Source organism: Corapipo altera, unplaced genomic scaffold, assembly GCF_003945725.1.
Source record: "Corapipo altera isolate COAL_440 unplaced genomic scaffold, ASM394572v1 75, whole genome shotgun sequence".
NCBI classification, from domain to species: domain Eukaryota; kingdom Metazoa; phylum Chordata; class Aves; order Passeriformes; family Pipridae; genus Corapipo; species Corapipo altera.
Window position 1 is genome coordinate 5,792,293 of NW_020884887.1, and position 20,094 is coordinate 5,812,386.

The window sequence follows — 20,094 nt, forward strand, 5'->3', positions numbered from 1 at the left end:
GTGTCCGAGGTGGTCACGCCGGGGCTGAGCCAAGCGCTGACACCGTGCCCTGACGCTGTACCCACGGGCATCCCGCTCGCCAGCCCTTGTTTACTGCAGAGCCAGGACGAAGGTGGTGCCTGGGCGTTCGTGCTTCCCTTCGGGAGCCGGCAGTCTGCCGGAGTGCCGGGCTGTTTATAGCATAACTCTGGGTAACTCATTGACCTCCACGCCGGCAGCTCTGCTGGGAAGCGGAGGTTCCCAAGATGATAAGCCGCTCTTGGAAGAAATTCCTTTCCTCGTGTGAGGGAGTGGCGGCGCAGGGCACGCTCGCCCGCCTCGCAAACACGTACACAGCCCTGTGCACTCGCACGGGTGCGCGCTGCGTCCCGGCACCGGCAGCATTCCCCTGGGGAAACCGGCTTGGAGAGGCTGGAGTTTCGTGGCCAAGAGTTTTCCATGAGGGAAGCGGTGCTGGGAAGCAGAGCAAGGGGCGTGTGTGCAGGAGCAGGTCAGTACAGCCGCCGTGCCGGGTCTCTCGCTGGGTGCTGGTCGACTGCCCGTACCCTTCGTCCCCAGCTGAGCAAACACAGCCGGGACGTGGAGGTTGCAAATGTCCGGAGAGATCCAGTGCAGGGACACGGCTGTGGAAATCCAGGTTGGGGCAGAGAGTTTGTGGTTTTGTCCCGGCTGAATTTGAGGCTCGGGTGCAACAGTGATGAGCACATTGGGGAAGGACAGGTTTGGTTTGGGTCCTTTGTACCCAGGAACTGACAGGAGAAATCAGAGCAGACATGCTGGATTTAGGAACATGGATTTGGTCCCAGGGATGGGTGGTGCTGTGTGACAGGCCTGGAGACCTGCTGTGTCTGTGGCAGCTCTGTCCCGCAGCCAAAGGGTACCTGGACAGTCACACTCCTCCTGTTTCATGCCATGGGTAGGGAAGTGTGGCTGGCTGGCACTCTGCCTGCAGAGCCTGCCCAGGTTTACAAAGGGAGCAGAGACCCTGGAGAGCTGGCACAGGCAGAGACTCCCAGCTGGAACAGGCTGAGACCCCAGGAAACTGCTTCCATACTTCTCAGGAAGTAGTTCCAGGGAGGCCAGGCTGACAGGTTTCAGCAGCAGCAGTGGGGGTCTCCAGGGTAGATCCAGGATTGGTATGGTGAGAGGTAGGAAGCAGAACGGGAGGTTTTCAGGTTACTGGCCAAAAGGCAAATTCCAGTTCAGGTCAAACAGGAGGTGATACATTTGCTTGTATAAGGATGGGTTTGGTTGCTAAGTTATTAAGGTAAACTTTAAAGCAAAAAGAAATTTCAAAACCACAAAGGAAGACATTTTTGTTTAGAAAATGAAAAAAACCTCTGGTTATGTAAAATAATATTTTCTCCTGTGTAGGAGAATTTGCTGCTAATTGGTGAGCAGGTATTGCTAAAACCAAGAGCCTTCTGAAGGAAGCAAAAAGCTTTGTTTGAAAGCACGCTGCCCTGCTCAGGCACTGACCACTTTGGCAACCTGGGCCCAGAACCACGTCTTTTGTGGTTCTGATGATGTGACTGACTCCATCACAAAACTCCATCTGTGTGCTCTGAGCACAAGCAGGCTGACACCTGCATCTGGATCTGAATTCCCCCTCCAGTTCTGCACCTTCAGAGCATGCCTAGGTCAGCTGGGGGAGTTTTCTAAATGTGGAGCTTTCCAGGGCCAGTGAGCAATGGGAACAGACAGTGTCTTTGCCACAGGGAGAGCAAAGCCAGCCCGTCCCAGCACTCACCTTTGTGCAGGTCCCGGCAGCTGCACAGCTTTGCAGGAGAGCCAGAAGAGCACTGCAGCTCCCTGACACCTGGGGCTCAGGAGGAGGGTCAAGAGGACGGTCCCTTCTGCAGGCAACCCCAATATTTTGACATCTAGTTTCTCCTGTTAAGGACCAGGAATCCCCACTCTTTCAGTCTTCTCCTTGACAGGCATATGGTGGCCAGGGCTGCACAGGAGCATCGCTCAGTGCAACCTTCCCTGCAGAGCCTTTTGGTTTGACTTCACTTCTGTCTGAAATTTCCCAGCCAGCTCCATGAAGACGGACTCCATCCTGCCACAGCTGTCCCACAACTGAGTACTCCTCATGCTTTGCATACCCTAAAGGGATATCACAGTGGTGCCAGGCAGCCCCTATCACAGCATGGAAATGTGGTGAGAAATACCCTCTCTGGATTATAGAATCACAGAATGGTTTAGGGGAAGGGATGTTAGATCTCATCTCGTTCCACCCCTCTGCCATGGGCAGGGACACCTTCCACTAGACCAGGTTGCTCAGAGATGCATCCAATCTGGCCTAAATTACTCACTGGAGTAATTACTCACTACTCTGGATAAATTCAAGGCATTGGGATGCAACCTGGCGATCTGGAAAGCCATCCATGCTCCTGGAGAAGGATGGGAAATAAATCACTGCTGTGGTGGCGCTGGCTGGTTGCTGACGTAAAGGTCCATCAGTAAAAGACCTCCCCACCTGCCACTTCTCTCCCTAGACCTTTTGGGTTTTATTTTGCAGGAGCTGTGTTGCTCTTCCCCAGAGATGCTCTGCAGACATCTGCCACCCACAGCACAGTGAGACAGCACAGCCAGCACTGAGTCCTGGTCCTGGGAAGGGGGAAGGCCAAAGCGTGTGAGGGAGGAGGCAATGAGACTCATCCTGTGTAGCCCAGGGGATCCTGCACAGCAGCCAAACCAGTCCCTCCTGGTGTTTGGATCCAGGGTTCAGACAGCCCTGATCTCGGAGATGAGGTGAGCCCTGCCAGCCCCACTGGAGCTCAGAGATCTGGGCTTGCAGAGAACCCACCTGTGGCTTGCCTGGGTGTAGCTCTGCTCTGCTGGGGTTGGTGAGGAGTGGGCAGTGCTGCCAGCTGCCCCCACAGTGAAACAGGGAAAGCATCGGGCAGGAAGGTGGCCCAGGAACACGGCCAGCTCTGGATGGAGGATGCTGGATGGGCCTCGGTGGGGCATCCATGCAGGTGAGGCAGGTGCTTGCAGTGGTGTGAGGAATAAGGTTTCCTTTGGAAGTTGGCACCAGCTGGAAGCTCGATAAGGCTTGGCAGACTGAGGGGCTCTCCATGCTGCAGCTTGTGGGAGGAATGAGAGGAATGTACCATGTGGGCTGGGCAATGGGATCCCAAAGGCAAAGGCCAGAGTGGAGCCCAGGGTAACTGGGGGCCAGGACAGGGCAGCAGTGCCAGTGGATGGGGTAAGAGCCCCCCAGAGTGCTGCATCCAGCTCTGTGGACTCCAGCACAAGGAAGACATGGACCTGTCAGAGGGGATCCAGACCAGAGCCATGAAAATGACTGGAGGGCTGGAACCTCTCTGCTAGGAAGAAAGGCTAATAAGGCTCTGGGGAGACCTTATTGCAGCCTTTTAATAGCTAAAGGGGGCTAATAAGAAGGATGAAGCAGTGTGCCCAGGTGGGCAAGAAGATTAATGTCATCCTGGCTTGTAGCAGCAGTATTGTGACCAGGCATAGTACTGGGTGCTGGTGAAGCACCTCAAGTGCTGTGTCCAGTTCTGGCCCCCCCATAGCAAGAAAGACATTGAGTGGATGGAGTGTGTCCAGAGATGGGAATGGAGCTGGGGAAGGGTCTGGAGAGTCAGTCCTATAAGGAGAGCTGAGAGAGCTGGGGGGTCTCTCTCAGCCTGGAGAAAAGGAGGCCCAAGGAGGGACCTTCTCGCTCTCTGCAACTTCCTGACAGGAGAAGGGAACCCAGTGGGAGTCCGGTTCTACTCCTAGGGAACAAGAGAACGAGAGGAAATGCCCTCAAGTTGTACCAGGGGAGGTTTAGATTGGATACTAAGAAAAATTTCTTCATGGAAAGGGCTGTCAAGCATTGAAACAGCCTGCCCAGGGGAGTGGTGGAGTCACCATCCCTGAAAGGATTTAGAAGACATGTACATGTGGCATTGTGGGGGCATGATTTGGTGGTGAACTTGGCACTGTTAGGCTTAGGGTCAGACTGGATGATTTTAAAGGCCTTTTCTACCCTAAATGATGCTCTGACTCTATGACTCCAACCCAAACCATTCCCTGACTCCGTGCCCATCGCCCCCGCTGTGCTGGCAGCCGGTGCCCGGTCAAAAGGCGCATTGTGCATTGTGGCCAGGCCGCGGTGCTGGCCAGGCAGGAGCAGCAGCAGCAGCAACAGCCCACTGCCCCGGGGCTGGCGGTGCCACTGGACACATGGGCTGCTGCCTGGGGACCCCCTGGCACCAGGACCTGTCCCTGGGATGCACAGGTAAGCTGTCCATGGGGATGCCACAGCCCTGCTCTGTCTGAGCTAGGCTGTGAGACCTGTGGCTGCGGGGCTCGTCCTGCTGGATGGGGCCTCTGGGGAGACACCAGTGCTGAGCATGGGCCCCTTTGGCTGTTTGCCTGCCTTTCCTGAGGCAGCTTCTGGTGCCACCTTCTCTTGCCCACTGCATTAGGGTGTGCAGGGAATGAGGCAGGACATTTTGGCTGGGGAGGGGAGAGGATGACTCAGGAGGTTTCCACACCGTTGGCTTTTCAGGAGCCCCTTGCCACTCCTGTCTGGCTGCCACTGCTGCCCAGGAGTCCCCCAAGCACTGCAAGGCTTGCAGAGCCCAAGGGGTGCTGCCAGCCCCCAAGACATGATTCCTATACCAGCGTGTCCAAATGAGGTCATGGGGCTCTGCTAAAGGGCTGGAGGAGGGAGGTGGCTCAGGGCCAACTTCTGTGGCCACATGTCCCCCAGGAGAGAGCCAGTACCAGAGGGTACCATGAGCACTCAGCTGTGGCTGCCAGGAGTGCAGCCCCAAGTGCTGGGACCTGCACTCGGCTCTGGGCTGGGGCTGTTTCCTGCCCGCTGTTACAAAATATTTCAGCACCAGGGAGGTAAATGACTCATTGGCACGACTGGGAAGGACTCCTCACCAGCAGTTTCAATTGGTCTCTTGAAAACAGTTCCCAGTTCCTTTTCTGAGCCTGGCCCAAACAAAAATAAACACTGAATCCGTGAGAGCAAACCCATTTCTCTGCTCACCCGAGTAAGTCCTCATCCCTGCTTGGCTCTGGAGACCCACAGTCATGTTCTGTCCTGCCACTGACAGAGGTGGCAAGAGCAGTGTCCAATCTGCCACCTCCACTGGCACATCCTATGGAGACCTCTCAGGCAGGGAGCATCTTGCTGGGGATCCGAATGTCTCTGCCCACCCTCCATCTTCCCCAGGCGAAGAGTGTGACTCCTGCTGTCCCCACTCGCCCGTGCTCCTGCCCCGCTGGGACCATCTGCACCAAACAGCAGCTGAACACCAGGGAAAATGGTGTCAGGAGAGGACCATGGCATCAGGTACCCATGCCCAGGGAACTGGGACCCAGCCCTGCCCAGTGGAGCCTGGCAGGGTCTGCTGGGACACAGGGAGGGGAGGAGGAGAGGGAGGAGTGGTAATGGGTAGGCGAGCCCAGCCTGGCAGGAGCCAGTTTGGATTTAATTCTGCCTGTGTCTCCTTTCACTTCCCCTTCTCTGTTTCCCCCATGTGTGGAAGAGGATGGAGCTGCTAGATGAGGTCCTTTGTTAAGTGTGTTCAAATCAACTGCTGAGAAATGTAGAGCCTTTTCTTTCAAAGAAAAGCTCATTCATGACATGTGCAGCCTTGGGCCATTCTTTTTTACTTGCTAACTATAAATAAGGATTATAATTCTGCATGCAAATAACAGTTTATTTGACTAGCTTGCAAAACTGGCTGAATTAAAAGAACTGTAGAGTATAGTTATGGTCACAGAAATGACTTACAGAAGTTGCTGCATATTCCAGTTCCAGATCTCTGGGTCCTTGTTTGTCTTACAAGTCCAATCTGATTACGACAAAAATTGGGTTTTAATCTTGTTATCCCTCCACAGCCAATACAGCTGTGGAAGAGCAAGCTGGATTTTTGCGTGCCTCAGCTTTCATTAACATAATTACCAGCTAAAGTTTCAGTTCTTGAATCCTTTATGGCAATAGTTGACAATGTGTGAAGCAAAGAGAATGCATCTTGGATATCAGTTACCAACCAGGCAGGGGAGAAAATCTCATTTTGACTGTCAAAATTGATGAGTAAAGAATTTTGCAAGGCCTTGACTCTCCTGTGCTGGGGAATTGCTCTTGCTCTGAGGTCTCCTCTAAAACATCCTTCTAACAGATCTGCTCAGTGAGGGTCTGTCCAAGAGCAAGGAGGGAAAGCTCTTGGACACTCCAAAGCCCCTCCAACGCTGGAAAGAAGCCCGTCATCAAGGGTATCATGTAGTTAAGACACATCAATCCCATGGATCTTGCCTCCAACCTTGAGCATGACTGTAAAGTGGTACCAGATTCACCTAATCCCAGCCAGATCTGCAGTGCAACCCCTGGGCTGAGCCCTCAGGTGCTCTCAGGTTAGGCAGGATATCCTAAACCTCTGCCACAACATTTGTCACCAGCTCTTCTGTGTTCCTTCCTCGCTAGGTGAGGCTGGGGTGTTGGAGCCAAGCAGCCCCACTACTGAGGCAGGAGATGGCTCCCCGGACACCTCCTTGGTGCTGCTGGCTGTCAGAGAGGGCTTTCCACCAGGTAAGATGCCTGTGGAATCTCCCAAACGTAGCAGAGCCCCTGCCATCCCTCGAGTCTCTTATCTGGGTGGCTGAAGGGGGAGGACGAGCTGAGTTTGTGTTCTTTGAGCATCACAGCCAGGCTGGAGGCAGCTCTGGGTGCCACAGAGCTCTTTCTACCCCTTAACCCCCTTAACTTTTTTGTTTCAAGAGATATCACTCTTCTTCTCCGTTGAGAGTCGCTCCTCCGGCTGCCTCAATTCCCAGCTCCAGGAAGCAGCCAGAAAGAAGCTGTGGGCCCTGGAGAGTGACGACAGAGGTGTCTGTGCCCTGTTCAAGGTAGAAACCTCAGCCTGGCAGAGCAGACCATGTCCTGGGATGCTCCTGGCAGGATGGGATGTGTGATGGGATACCAAACCTAGCTGAGAAAGAGAAGTTCCTCCAAGGCCACTGCAGGGTGTGTGCCTGCACACAGGGACTGTAGAGGGAACTGGAAGGATGGGGGAAATGAGCTGGTAACAGGTGAGAGGCAAATCTGAGCCTCATGGTAGGAGCCTTGTATTGGGGGCTCTGAGCTGCCTGAGAGATCATGCAGATAGCCCTGGAGTGAGCTAGGAAGGACTCAGCTGGCTGGAACAACCTTAACCCCTGGGCAAACAACTCACACAGCTTCAGTCTCAGCTATGCTGATACATGAGTGCTAGTCTCATTCTAGGGTCTAATATCATTAGACCCCCTGTCAGAGTCCCAGACTGTCCCTGAATCCTGCTTTATCTCCCCTGTGTAGGAGCTGTCAGCCAGGCTCGTCTGTATGCAAGCACAGGAGGATCGGTTCCTCCTTACCTTCAAAACCCTGGAAGAAGTCTGGAAGTTTTCCACGTATCTGACTTTAGGTAATGTTTTCAAGGTGTTGGGAGGTCTAAACAGACAGTGTGAGAAGCATTTTTGAAGAAGGTACTGTAATGTAACAGGCTGGACAGGTGAAGAATATAAATTAGAAAACCTTGCAGTCTTTTGACTGTTTATGAAACGACTGTGTGGATCAGTGAAGGAGACCCAGGAGGATGCCTTCTGGATAATCCTTCTATTGCATTTTGGGTATGGAGACAAAATTGGAGGCTTTTGCCTCACAGCATGGTTGCAGATGGCAGACTAGGAAATATCCAAAGAGCCCTTCATGCTGCCCAATGAAGAACGACGGTAACATTGATTTCCCTCTTGATTCCTCAGGATACGTGGGCAGCTGCCTGGAGCAGCTTCTGTTTGACCAGGAGTACTGGCTAAACTGTGCCCTGATGGAGGACACAGAGATCAGAGTCACTGTGGATGAGGATCATTTGGCCACCATATATATGGATTTGCTCCTCCAGGAAGGTGTGAGGGGACCTCACATGTGGGGAGTTCCTCAAAATTGTCCCAGCAGGGCTGAGTTGCAGCCCTCTGCTGGGCCATGCCTTGCACTGGTGCCATTGACCCCAGCATGACTCTTTCTATCTGCAGGTAACTTTTTCTCCAGAGCAATGCCAGGTGCCTGGAAGGCGGAGCAGGAGGGAGAGGAAGGCCTGCAGCTCTGCAAGAATGAGCTGATCCATGTGAAGAATGTTGGAGAGGACTCAAAATGGGAAGGGATGTCCTTACTGACGGGTCAACGAGGCGTGGTGCCCATGACAGCTCTAGAGCCAATACCTCACCCATTTTACCAGTAAGTAAACTGGTGAATTGATAGAGCTCAAGCCAAGATACTTTCCTGATCCTATTGCATGAGCTAGCACCAAAGCCTGGTATGGGAAACTGCTCTTGCCTCTGGCAATCGGAAAGAGCCTCACAATTCCATCAGGATGCAGATTATGCATAAAGACAACTACTGGAACCAATTCAGGTCCTGTTAATGAGACAGAACAAGGACATACTTGTACTTCAAATATCATTCCTGTATGATACTCATTTAGGTCATACATGAGATTATCTGTCATTTACAGATGAATAAGTGGAGAAAAAATTTAGGCAATGCCAGCCAAAGTGGGGCTTCACATTGTCACCTGGCTGAACCTCAAAGACACCTGCAGCTCCTCTTACATGGTGAAATCCTCCTTACAGCCTAGCAAATTTATCCTGCTTTTACCATGGTGTGGTGCAAACTGCCCTCTGTGCCCTGTAAAACCATTACAAGGAATTACTGGGCTGGCTGTGCTGGCCATGCTGGCACTCCCAGGGAACAGAACATGTGTCCTGCTTGTGTGACACCATCCCTGGTGCTGGCCTGAGGACAGGGCTGGTCAGAGAGGACCAGTGCGATTTCCTTTTGCCTTGCAGGTGGTTCCTGAAGAATTATGCTGTGAGTTTTGGCATCTCCCAGGAGATCAGCGGGACAACCTCTCAACCAATTGGTGAGTGATACCTGTTAGGCAGCATCCCAGGGAAGGGCACGACTCTTGCAAGCCAGGTTTTGGCCACAAATGCAAAGAGTTCATCTCTTGTTCTGGCAATGGCACACCATTTCCGGGTGCTCTAAGGGAATACGGCATCTCTGGACCCTCTGGAATGGAGAACAGAGCTTGCAAACTGTGTGTACTTCAAAGGATGATACAAGGAACATAGGGTACAGTGGGCTGCTAGTGGCATCCTTCTGCCACTGGGTTTTCCTATTCCACTACTACTATGTCTCCTTTCATCCTTTCAGGATTGAAGTTTTAAATAATGAGGGTCCCACAAGTGAGCACATGAAACCTGTGCCCACCATACACCAGTTAGCCCCAGGGCAGTCCTGTTCAGAGTATGCTGGACATGGGAGATCCCTGCAGGTGTGAGTTTGGCATGTAGTGTGATGGACATTTGTGCTGTTCAAGATCTCGCTCCCGGAAGAGAGCTGAGACAGTGCAGCTTCTGTGAAGCTCCATGTTTCCAGTCACCTTCCAGACTGCAGCCCTCAGAGGCTTCAGCCTTCAGCTGTGTGGAGTTTATCCCTCCCTCCTGTATATTTTATTATAATCCATTTCTCAAGAAGAAATGGCAGAGGTCTGAATCAAAGAGCACAATAAATCTTACGGGAGAGAGAGGCAGCCTTCTCAAGCTGAAATCATGGTCTCTCCTTGCCCAAGTCTTTTCCAACATGAAAGTTTTAGCAGTGACCTCACACTAAAATGCCCTTGTTTGCTTTGGTTTCACAGTCAAAGGCAGGTGCACCGCCACCGAGGACCACAGAGGAGCAGCATGGGATGAACTGAGTTTCTCCAAAGGAGACAGCATAGAAGTCATAGGCTTCTTCATTCCAGGACTCCCGTGGCTTGTGGGCAAATCCCTCAGCAGTGGGAGCACTGGCTTTGTTCCAACCCGCTACATAAGTCCCGAGGCTTGTGAACCTCTGTAAGTTTACTTATCACATTAAATTCAGGAGAAAATGGAGGGAAGATTCCAAGTCCCAACTCGAGGCTGTATGAGAGTCTAGGGCAGATAATTTGCTTTGCAAGACCTTCACAGAGAATCCATTTGAGGTCTGACCAGAAGCTTTGGCCAGGCTCTGCTGCCAACAGGCTGCAGCAGTCTCTGCCCAGACAAAGCAATCATATTTCACTTGCCTCAGGTGATTCTTGGAGAGGAACAGATCTGGCCTCAGGCTAACCTGGCTCCATGCTAAGGCAGCCCAGGACATCTGTGTACCAGACAAACTGGCTTCACTCCACCTAGAAATGTCTTCAGTTTGTAGCTTTGTCTGAGGTGCTGTGAGTCTGGCAAGGGTGGGATGAGCAATCCCTGACAAGAAAACCAAGTCATGCTTGGCTTCCTTCTGCCTCTTTACTTTCTGTAGGATTGCTGTCAAGGCAGAAGGACCACTGGCACACTTTCTCCCTGAGCAGAATTCAATATTCTCTCAAGGACAAAGCAAGAGTTATCCATGGAAGAAGGGTGACACAACCCCATTCTGACAACTTGGGCAGTTGTCTTCTGTGGGTGGCTTAAAAATATAGCTCCAGTTCAGTGCCCATCCAAAAAGGCTTCTCCTCCAAGAGTGTGTGTGGGAGGACAAGGTCTTAACCTGTTGCTAGGTCTGTTGGGCTTTTCTTACTCACCCAAGGTAAGTTGCAAGCACTTTTCTATGACACTCCAGAGAACAGAGAGATCAGATGTTGTCCTGGCCTCAGAAAGGGATTCTGGATTAAATAAAAATACCAATAGCTCCTTTCCTCTGGTATCCGTTGGTTCCTTCATGGAGAACCTGGATGGGGAAGGTGTCCAAAATCCTGTGTTCATCTGCAGCAGAACTTTTATGGTGGGAGGAAGAGGAGGGATGGAAAATCCCATCCTACAGGACAGCTGTAGTACCAGGGAGACACTGACTGTCTTCTCCTGACATGTGCCTCACCTCAGGGGAAAGGGCTTGGTGTTTCTGAGCGAAGAAGAAAAGTCCCCCCTCTTGCATATCCCATGCAATGGTGACGAGCAGCACTTCACCACCCTCCTTGGGGACCTGGCACGCACTGACATCACCTCTGTGTACCGCCTGGGTGAGTGTCCCCTCTCCTTACATCCCCAGACCTGTGGATCCCCATGGAGAATGATGCTGGACAGTGCCTAGAGAGCTCCTTGCTTGGGCTTTGCAGTGGAGAGAACTGCTGTGACAGAGCCAACCTCCAAAGCCTGGTCATGGAGGTTGTAGATACCCTCAAGAGGTGACCCCTGACACACTGCAGTTTGTAGGGGTCTTCTCTGCTCCCAGGGCAGCTTTTCAGATGTGGGGAACCCTGGCAGGTTCTGCTTTCCACTGGTCCTGGCTTTAAGTCCCTGCCTACATGAGTCAGGGCTCCTGGGTGCTCAGTTTCTCTGTGCTTCCAGTGTGGCTTTTGGACTTCAGCTGGTTTCTGTGTCTCTATTTCTTGCTTTCTCGCTACCTGGAAGCACAATGGCCATGCAGGGCTGAGCCTGGGTCTCCTGGGATTCAGGGGAACTCTCTCAGAGGAACCAGATGAGGGGCAATGAGCCTGAGATACAGACACACACATACCTGGAAACCTCTGAATAGACACCACAAGGCTCTTGAGAGAGCTGATAAAACCTTACCTGTGAAAAGTAAGACCTGCTTGTTCCCAGGTAACTATCACATTACCTCACCTCACCACCAGCTAAAAGCTGTTCTCCGTGGTCTTACACAGCACCAAACCCCAGCAGATCCCAGGGATTTGAACTGCAGCTGCCTGTGGTGTCTGCAGCTAGAAGCCACACAAGGGTCTGGAGTTTAGCAGCAGCAGGAGATGTCTGTAAGGTTTGGGGGACTGTGTCTGCACATTAACACTGACCAAGGCTTTGAACTTTTTGTTTTCTGTTTGTCTTTCTGTATAGATGGTTTTGAACCTGCAGCCATGTTCCCAAAAGTGCCATCAGGTGAGTATGAGGAGGGGACAGAATGGGATGCTTTGTGTTGAATTCTGAGGGTGAATTTTGACATCAGGAATGGCTTGGTTTGGAAGGGACCTTAAAGATCATCTCACTCCGCTCTCCCACCATGGGCAGGGACATCTTCCACTAGAGCAGGTTGCTCCAAGCCCCATCCAACCTGGCCTTGAACACTTTCAGGGATGGAGCAGCCACAGCCTCTCTGGGCAACCTGTGGCAGGGCCTCACCACCCCCACAGTAAGGAATTTCTTCCTAACCTTGCTATGATTTTCCTATCCCTTCCAGAGGCTGTTCTCCATGCCAGTAAAGATATACAGCTGCTCCAGTCTTGGGAGGAAATAAATGAATTGGCTACAACTAGCACCTCCGAGCTGTCCAGCCCAGGGAGTGAATCAGCCCCTTCTGTGTTAGAAGATGTTCTCCTGGAGAAGATGGATGACTTTGATTATCCCAAGTTCTTTATTGATCTGAATGCTGGACACATGGATGATGCTGATGTCTTTGACCCCATATTGACCTTCCTTAACCAAGATAGCTACGTATCCAGTTTTCAAAGCCTCTATGATCTCAGCTTTTCCTTTCTCCACTCCACTTTTTATGGTTTCTCCGATGAGGATGAACTGGTCCTGTACCTTGAGACGTCCAGGAATTGGGCCAAGAGGACTTGTTCAGTTTGGGCTCATGTCAGGCTCTGTTTCCTCTTGGGTAAGCTCTGCATCAAAAAGGTCAAATTCTCCCAGGCTCGAGTCTACTTTGAAGAAGCCATGAGTGTCCTGGACAGGGGATTTCAGGACCTGCCTCTGTTGGCAGCGTTGCATGTGACCCTTGCCTCCATCTACTTGAAACAGAACATGAAGCACAAGTTCTCCTCCCTGCTGGGGAAAATGGTGACCTTGCTTGTCTGCTTGCCTGGCCGCTCTTTCAGCTCTGAAAACGAGCTGGAAGTCATGATGTACGTCTTGAGGGAAGCCATTGCTGTGGGCAATGCTCCCTTGGAGGCACGGGTCTGCTTCCTCATTGTCAAGCTCTTCCTACAACTGGGCAAAACTGATGAAGTGCTGCCCTTTATGGAGCATCTTCAGTGTCTCACCACCACTTTGCTCGGCCCAGACACTAGTTCTGGGCCACTGGATGCCCCTGCCATCTTGAGCTACCTGTATGACAAGAAGTACTTGCCAAATATTGCACTGGCCTCCGCCAGGTTGTTTGTTCCCAGTGGCACCAAGGGAGCACCGACACCCGTTTGGAGAGCTGGGTTCATCCTCCAAAATACTTCCAAACTACTGGGAAACCAACTGGAGAGGAGCAGCATCCCAGCACTGGCTTGTTTCTATCTCAAGCAAGCACTGCAGTTCTGCTGTGAGAGCAGAGCTGTGCCCACCCAGAGGACGCTGTGTGCCATCTTGTCCAGGATGTACCTCCAGCACGGGGTGTTGGACGGGGCAGTTTGTTATGCAGCCAGGGCTGTAGCCCTCAGCAGACTGATGGGCGAGGAGGAGGCTTTTGAGTCTTCCCTCTCTTTGGGGTGGATGTACCTCCTGCAGGGCCAGCCAAGTCCAGCTGCAGACATCCTGTGGCAGCTCCTGCGGTCCCTGAGTGGGACGGACAGTGTGACCCAGGGCGGAGCCGTGCACAACCTCCTGGCCATTGCCCTCAAGGGAGAAGGGCGGGTGCAGGCGGCTGCAGAGAACTTCCTCTGGGCCCTGCACAAGGCCAAGGAGACCGGGAACAAGAGGAATCAGGCCATCGCCCTGGCTAACCTGGGGCAGCTGAGCTTGGGGTGTGGGGCCAGCCAGCTGGCTGAGCTCTACCTGCTCCAGTCAGTCCAGCTCTGGGCTGAGCTCCAGGGCAGCCAAGACCTGGAGATGGAGCTGGTGCAGGTGCTGCTGGGGCTGGCACAGGCCATGGTGGACAGGCAGAGGATGGAAGATGGCAAACTCTGTTATGAACTGGCATTGGTTTTCGCCCTGAAGTGGCATAACGTGAGGAGTGAGTACAGTGGGGACCAGGGTAGCATTCACCTCTGAGCAGCACCCTGCCAGCTCCCTAAAACAACCCCTTGACCTGTCCTTTTTCCTTTCCCTGTACCATGCAGGTCAGCTTCACATCACTGAGTCTCTCTGCCATTTCTACAGCAAAGTGTCCCCCGATCTCCAGGCCTGCATCACCTACCATGAGCACTGGGTGTCCTTGGCACAACAGCTGCAGGACAGAGAGCTGGAAGGCAATGCCCGACAGGCTCTCAGTCAGTTCTACCAGGCTTTGGGCACACCTGAGTAAGTCCTGTCTGTGCCTGTTGGATGCTGTTAGAGCAGAGTCCCTGCTCACCCAGAGCAAAAGCAGTGGCTTTCTTGTGGTGTCCCTCGAGTGAGGTGGGAAGGTGTGTGGTGGCTCCAGCTGCCCTGCAGACTCTGGTTCTGAGATTTATGGACTGTCACTGTGCTGTGAAGAGGGAACAGTTCAATGTCAACCAGAGTGTCACGACAGCCAGGCAAAAGTTGTCCCAGACAGAACTGGGGTCTGGCCAAACACAGTTTTCCAGAGCAACATCCAGCCTTCATCAGAGGAGACCCAGTGACAGGGAATTCATTACTTCCTTTGGAGGCTTATTCCAGTGATTAATCACCATTCACCAGTAAAAATAGGCTCCTTATCTGTTATTTGAATAAGTCTGGTTTTAGCCTCCAGCTGCTGAGCCTGCCCTTCCTATATCTGCTGGGATATTTTCCCCAGGGAGGTGCTTAAGGTTCCGTAGGAGGTACTTAAGACTCCATATCAGCTCACCTTTCAATCTCCTTCTTGACACCTTCAGGTGACTGATTAGATTAGGCAGGAGAGAAGAGAAAGAGACTTGGACAGACCACAGACTTCAGTCCTTGAAGACAAATGTGTCAAACAGCAGAGAGCTGGTTGCCATGTCCCAGAAGGACAAATGGGCAAGGGCTATCCCTAACTGGGATGTTCATGTCCCCTATCAGGTCACAGTGAGTTCAGAGGGAAGGTATTTAGGAAGCAGATGCCTGTCATGTGGATGGTGCTATTTAAGATCACAAAGCACCCCATTCCCTGGACTCAAAGGACAGCTGGAGCCTGGTTGCCGGCAGGAGAGACACCAAGCAAACAAAATGCCCTGGGCACTGCCTGGCTCTCCCTTCCCCACAGCTGACTTCATGTCCAAGCCACTGGCTCATCCTGCTGCTTATCCCTATGTCCTCCAGTGACCACAGGCTTGAAAAGGAGCTGTAAGGTCTTGCATAGGTACATACAGATCTGTCTCTTTGACTGTGCAAGGGACAAACAAAGCTTGTGGGTTTGGTTGCCAGATTCTGTCTGGGAGATGAAGGTACAAGAACTCTCTGCCTGTACTCCCATGTGGAGCTGGGGGTGACTTTGGGGATTAGTGTAGGGGGGCAAATAGTGTTTGCAGGTGACCTGGACAAACCCCTATTTATCAGGGGAACCATGCAGGGGTTCCCCTGTGGGAACACTGGGGTCCTGGACTGCTCTAAGGTTGCCAGATGATACACACACACACATGCATTAAAGCATGGAGACCTTCATGACCTTACCAGGACAAATTACTCAGAGCTGTGGCTCCCCATTTGTCTCTGAACTTTGACAACTATAGGAGGAGAGGACAGGTTTGCCATGAGGAGGTGGTGGGAGCTTTGCAGCTGATGGCTGGAAGTGTCCTGTGATTCCTCTGTAATGGCTTTTTGCCTGTTACCATCACAGGGCTTTGAGACAGTCCCTGGATTGCACCAAACAAAGTCTAAGGATCTTCATTGACCTTGAAGAGACTGTGAAAGCAGCAGAGGCCTGGCTGCAGGCAGGAAGGCTCTACTATCTTATGCAGGAGGATGAGCTGGTGGAAATGTACTTTCAGGTATGGATGGGGTGGCTGGAGCAGTCCCATTCCCATCACTGCTTCTGGGTCAGAGACTTTTGGGGCTGGAAGACCTGGAAGGGGAAGTTCTTATGAGTGGTGTAAACCTGCTGCTGGAAGTAGGAGCTGTTGCCTTATATTCAGGCACTATCTGGCCCTGAATTTCCTATCTTTCTTTCCATGCACTGGGTTTAGAGTATTTTTGAGTGAAAGTAAGTGAATTCATTGAGTAAGAAAGCAATGTAGGAGTGCCAAAGGAAGCTGGAGGTGCCAAGTGACCAGTTCCCATTGAAATATACATTGATAAGGGGTAAGTGCCAGGGAAGTCATTGGAGACTTCTTGAAGTAGAAGACTACTGGCTTCTCTCCATCTCTAGCATTATTTTATCAGCTGAGCTGCAAAGTGGAAGACCAGCTCATAAAATATTGCTTTTATTTAATCACATTAATGTCTATGTGCAAATGTCTCTTTCCAACTCTCACTCCAGTTCCTTTTCCTTCTAGGCAGCCATTCAGACTGCTCTGAAGCAGGAGAACTTCTCCTTGGCCATGGATCTTTATGAGAAAGCAGGCGATACCTTTTTTAATGGCAACCGGAACAGAGATCGAGCGGTGGAGTTTTACAGGGTACTGACCCCCCAGAGCATTTCTGTGCTTGTGTCCCCACAAGGTGGTGGCTGTGGGGGGCTTTGCCCCGAGGCTGACTGAAGCACTGTGTGACCAGGCAGGAGGGATGCAGGGTGGAGGGGGATGGCATGGTCCTGAGTGTGCCATAGTGGGAAGCCTGGAACACAGACATGTTTTGCAATGGCTGCAGCTCTCCCCAGAGGTTGTCTGGGGGGTGGGAACAGGGTCCTTACATTACAAATCCTGGTGGTGTTAAGTGTGACCTAGTCACTCCTGTGGACTTTCAAGCACCTAAGGAAGGGCAGAGATGTGAGGTTCAGGTTTTGAGAACCACACTCTGGGATATGAATCTCATTTTCAGGGGAAAGAGGGGACTAGAACCTAAACCTGCAGTGCTCAACTATCCCATCCTCTCCCTGCCATGCCAAGTACTTGGTCCCTGTCCTGCTGCTCTGTCACCCCTCTGCAGGCACTGATGATACCTTTAGGAACATCCTGGACTCACTCTTCTCTCTCCTTAGGGAGGTGCTGTGCCCTTGGCCAGGAAACTAAAGGCCACTAAGACAGAGCTACGGCTGTTCAACAAGCTGGCAGAGCTGCAGATCAGGCTGCAGGGCTATGAGAAGGCACTGGAGTTTGCTACCCTGGCAGCCAGGCTGAGCCTCAGGGTTGGTGAGTGCTGCACATCCACGGGGTACTGTGAGTCACTGGCTCCCGTGGATGAGAACAGTGTGCCTGTAAAAGGGGCATCTCCTTCTTCCATAACACTGCTGGACCCTTTCTTACCCTACGTGGTAACATCTTTTTAAGGCGACTTCCCCTCTTAAGCTGTGTGACAGTGTAGGGTTGTTGCTACACTGGAGCATGGGAAGTCTGATGAAAGCACAGGACCGAGCAGTTCCTCTCTGCCCTGGCTCTTCTAATAAATTCACCCCTTCCCATTACAGAAATAGTTTGAATGGGCAAAATGCCAGCATAAATGTCTGATATGAAACCACTCTCGTAATAGCCCCATCCAGCACTCAAGAAATCATGATGTACTCCCAGGTCAATCTGTCCAGCTGTGGTATCAGCACAGCTCAGTTTTCTCCACCTCACTGGCTCCTTATAAAGGTATCCATGCCCCCAGACTGTTGAGAAAATGCATCCAAAATGTCTCAGCAGGCTGGGTAGGGGGGATGGACTGAGAGTGCTGCAGGCTGACTGTATCAGCAACTCTTTTCCAGGAGATCAGTTGCAGGAGCTGGTTGCATTCCACCGCCTGGCTACAGTCTACTATTTTCTGCACATGTATGAGATGGCAGAAGATTGCTACCTGAAGACACTTGCCATGCGTCCCCCCATGCTACAGTGCTCAGGAGAGGCCCTGTACTACTGCAAGGTGTATTGCCACCTTGGAAACTTGACCCTGCACAAGCTGAAGGTAAGAAATGATGTTTTCCATGGTGCTGTGTTGAGCACTCTGGCCTTGATGGAGAGCTGAAGGTGAAGTGTCACCTCTCCTGGCAGAGCAGACACATGTAGATGGCTGCAACCTGTGACTCTCCCTCCTATCTGCAGATTTAGAATAAATGCTCCCAGTGCTGGCACAACCAGGTTTTTAAGGGGGAAAGGCAATTTGGAAAGAAGTGCTGGCACTTAGCTGAGATTATACAGAGCCCATTTCAATGAAATCAGGTGTCACTGGTTCTGCCTGGAACCACTGGGCTCTGCTCCAGTTCCCTTCAGCCCTGTGACCTTCAATCAAACCACTTCCTAACACCTTCCCCGTCCTTTATGGTTAGGATGAACAGGATGCAGCAGCCTACTTCCTCCTGGCCCTCGCCGCAGCGACCGAGCTGGGAGACCAGGACCTGCAGGCCCTCATCCGTGCCAAGCTGGGAGCCATCCCCAGTGCCCCACAGGGGCCTGAGGGCACACCAGGCTGTGCCACGTACCGGCCCAGGTGGCTGAGCGAAGGAGGCCACGTCGTCTGACCCATCTGCCACCCTGGGGACTCCGGTGCGAGCCGTCGAGGAGCGTCCTGCACAGGTCCTGTGCTCTTCAGGACCACTGGCCCAGAAGGGGTCCTGTACCACATCCTAAGGAGCTGGCAGCGTTTGGCCTCCTTGTCCCCAACAGGCACTTGGGACGCTGACCTTATTTTTCAGGAGTAGGGCTGTGCACCACAGTCGAGGTGGTACATCAAGGCTGGGCATCTGGGCAGGATGAGGCCCCAGCAGTGGTGCTGGAGCATGTGATGCAGTGGGACTGAGCTACTGATGGTGTTTCAGAAGTGCCCTGTCAAGGACGTGGACAGGAGAGTGCTGCCATGTGCCTGCCTGTGCCCTTAACTGCCCCACACACCTGGGGTCCTGTGGGGCAGCTCAGCTCGGCCCAAATGTGTTTTAACTTGCATAGCACCTCCTGTATTTATTCCTGTCTGGTTTCTGTCCTGTGTTCTCCACAGAGGTCTGTGAACCATACCTCTGCCAAAACCCTGTTTTGTAAGAAGCACCACCAAAGCTTTTGTCAGTGAGAGACAGAATTAGGGAAATGAGGAGTGGTTGGTCAAACCTTCCATGGGGACTATACCCATATGCAGACAAACAGCTGCTCTGGGGGAGGCAGAGCCCTCCCATGCCCCAGGCCTGTCGCTGAGCCCCAGCTGTGGCACTGGAGCAGCCAGGTGGCCTCTTCTACCTCATAGCCCATCTGCATTTTCAACCTCTAAAGCAGGAGCACAGGAAAAAAGCACTGGAACAGGCTACCCAGGCAAGTGGTGAAATCACCATCCCTAGAGGTGTTTAAAAGATATGCAGATGTGTCACTTAGGGACATGGTTTAGTGATGGCCTTGGGTGGGCTGGGTTAATGGTTGGACTCGATGACCTTAAAGGTCTCTTCCAGCCTAAATGACACTGATTCTCAGAGCTGTCAGTCCTGATCTGGCCCAGGCTTTGCAGCCCTGTACCCTCCCCAGTCTCCCTTCTCCTGGCTGCAGAGCCCCTCGGGATGCAGGAGCACCAAGGAGCAGATGGTGAGGCTGGACACACTGGCCTGCACTGTGGCACATCCAGGCCCTGGGCAGGGGTACTGATGGGGCATGGGGGGGGGGGGTTGGTGAGGAGAGGCAACTGCACTGCCCTTGCCTGGGCTGTTAGCAGCCCAAGGAGACCCCACTGCCCAGCAGGCAGCAAGTTGCCTTCAAGTGCCCTGAGGTACGTGGCTGGAAGAGAAGCAAAACTCCGTGGAGTGACCAGAGGCAGTAGAAGGCTCCAAGGAGGCTTCTCTCGGGCACCCTGGCACAGCACACAGCTCTCCTCCACAGCCCATCTCACCACCAGAGAGCAATAAATGCCCATTTTTGCAGTGAGAGCTGCTTCCTGGCCAACACCGAGCTCAGCTCCCAGTCAGGGCTGGTGCACAGGGAAGTAGGAGCAGTTTTTCCAAGTGCTCTCTTTGCTTTGACAACCAGTGGCCAGACACCCATCTGGGTCTTCGCAGACAGACCCTGTTCCAAGTTCTTCCCCTTCCCTGACCATGCTCCCCTGCCCGGGATTGCTAAATGCAGAACATTTATTTCCTCCCTGCTCTTTGCAAATGCTGAGCTCATCTTCCTCTTCTAATCCCTTCGAGGCATCCATCACCGGGGCAATGAATAGTTTACT

General features: G+C 52.4%; 1 protein-coding gene across 3 annotated transcripts; it reads left to right on the forward strand.

Moving 5' to 3' along the window:
* The first annotated feature begins 351 nt into the window (after positions 1-351).
* On the forward strand, positions 352-19,203 carry SH3TC2 (SH3 domain and tetratricopeptide repeats 2). Of its 3 annotated transcripts, XM_027643752.1 has the most exons (18): positions 352-490; positions 5,207-5,326; positions 6,461-6,565; positions 6,755-6,882; positions 7,331-7,436; positions 7,774-7,917; positions 8,044-8,245; positions 8,857-8,930; positions 9,711-9,906; positions 10,909-11,045; positions 11,878-11,919; positions 12,218-13,921; positions 14,028-14,208; positions 15,668-15,818; positions 16,323-16,445; positions 16,967-17,117; positions 17,672-17,868; positions 18,230-19,203. In XM_027643752.1, the coding sequence occupies exons 1-18, from the start codon at positions 439-441 to the stop codon at positions 18,419-18,421; spliced, it is 4,005 nt and encodes a 1,334-aa protein (XP_027499553.1). In that variant the 5' UTR covers positions 352-438; the 3' UTR covers positions 18,422-19,203. The 3 variants fall into 3 exon arrangements, with proteins under 3 accessions (XP_027499553.1, XP_027499554.1, XP_027499552.1); XM_027643753.1 differs by lacking the exon at positions 5,207-5,326; XM_027643751.1 differs by lacking the exon at positions 352-490 and having other exon boundaries at positions 5,028-5,326.
* Positions 19,204-20,094: the final 891 nt, after the last annotated feature.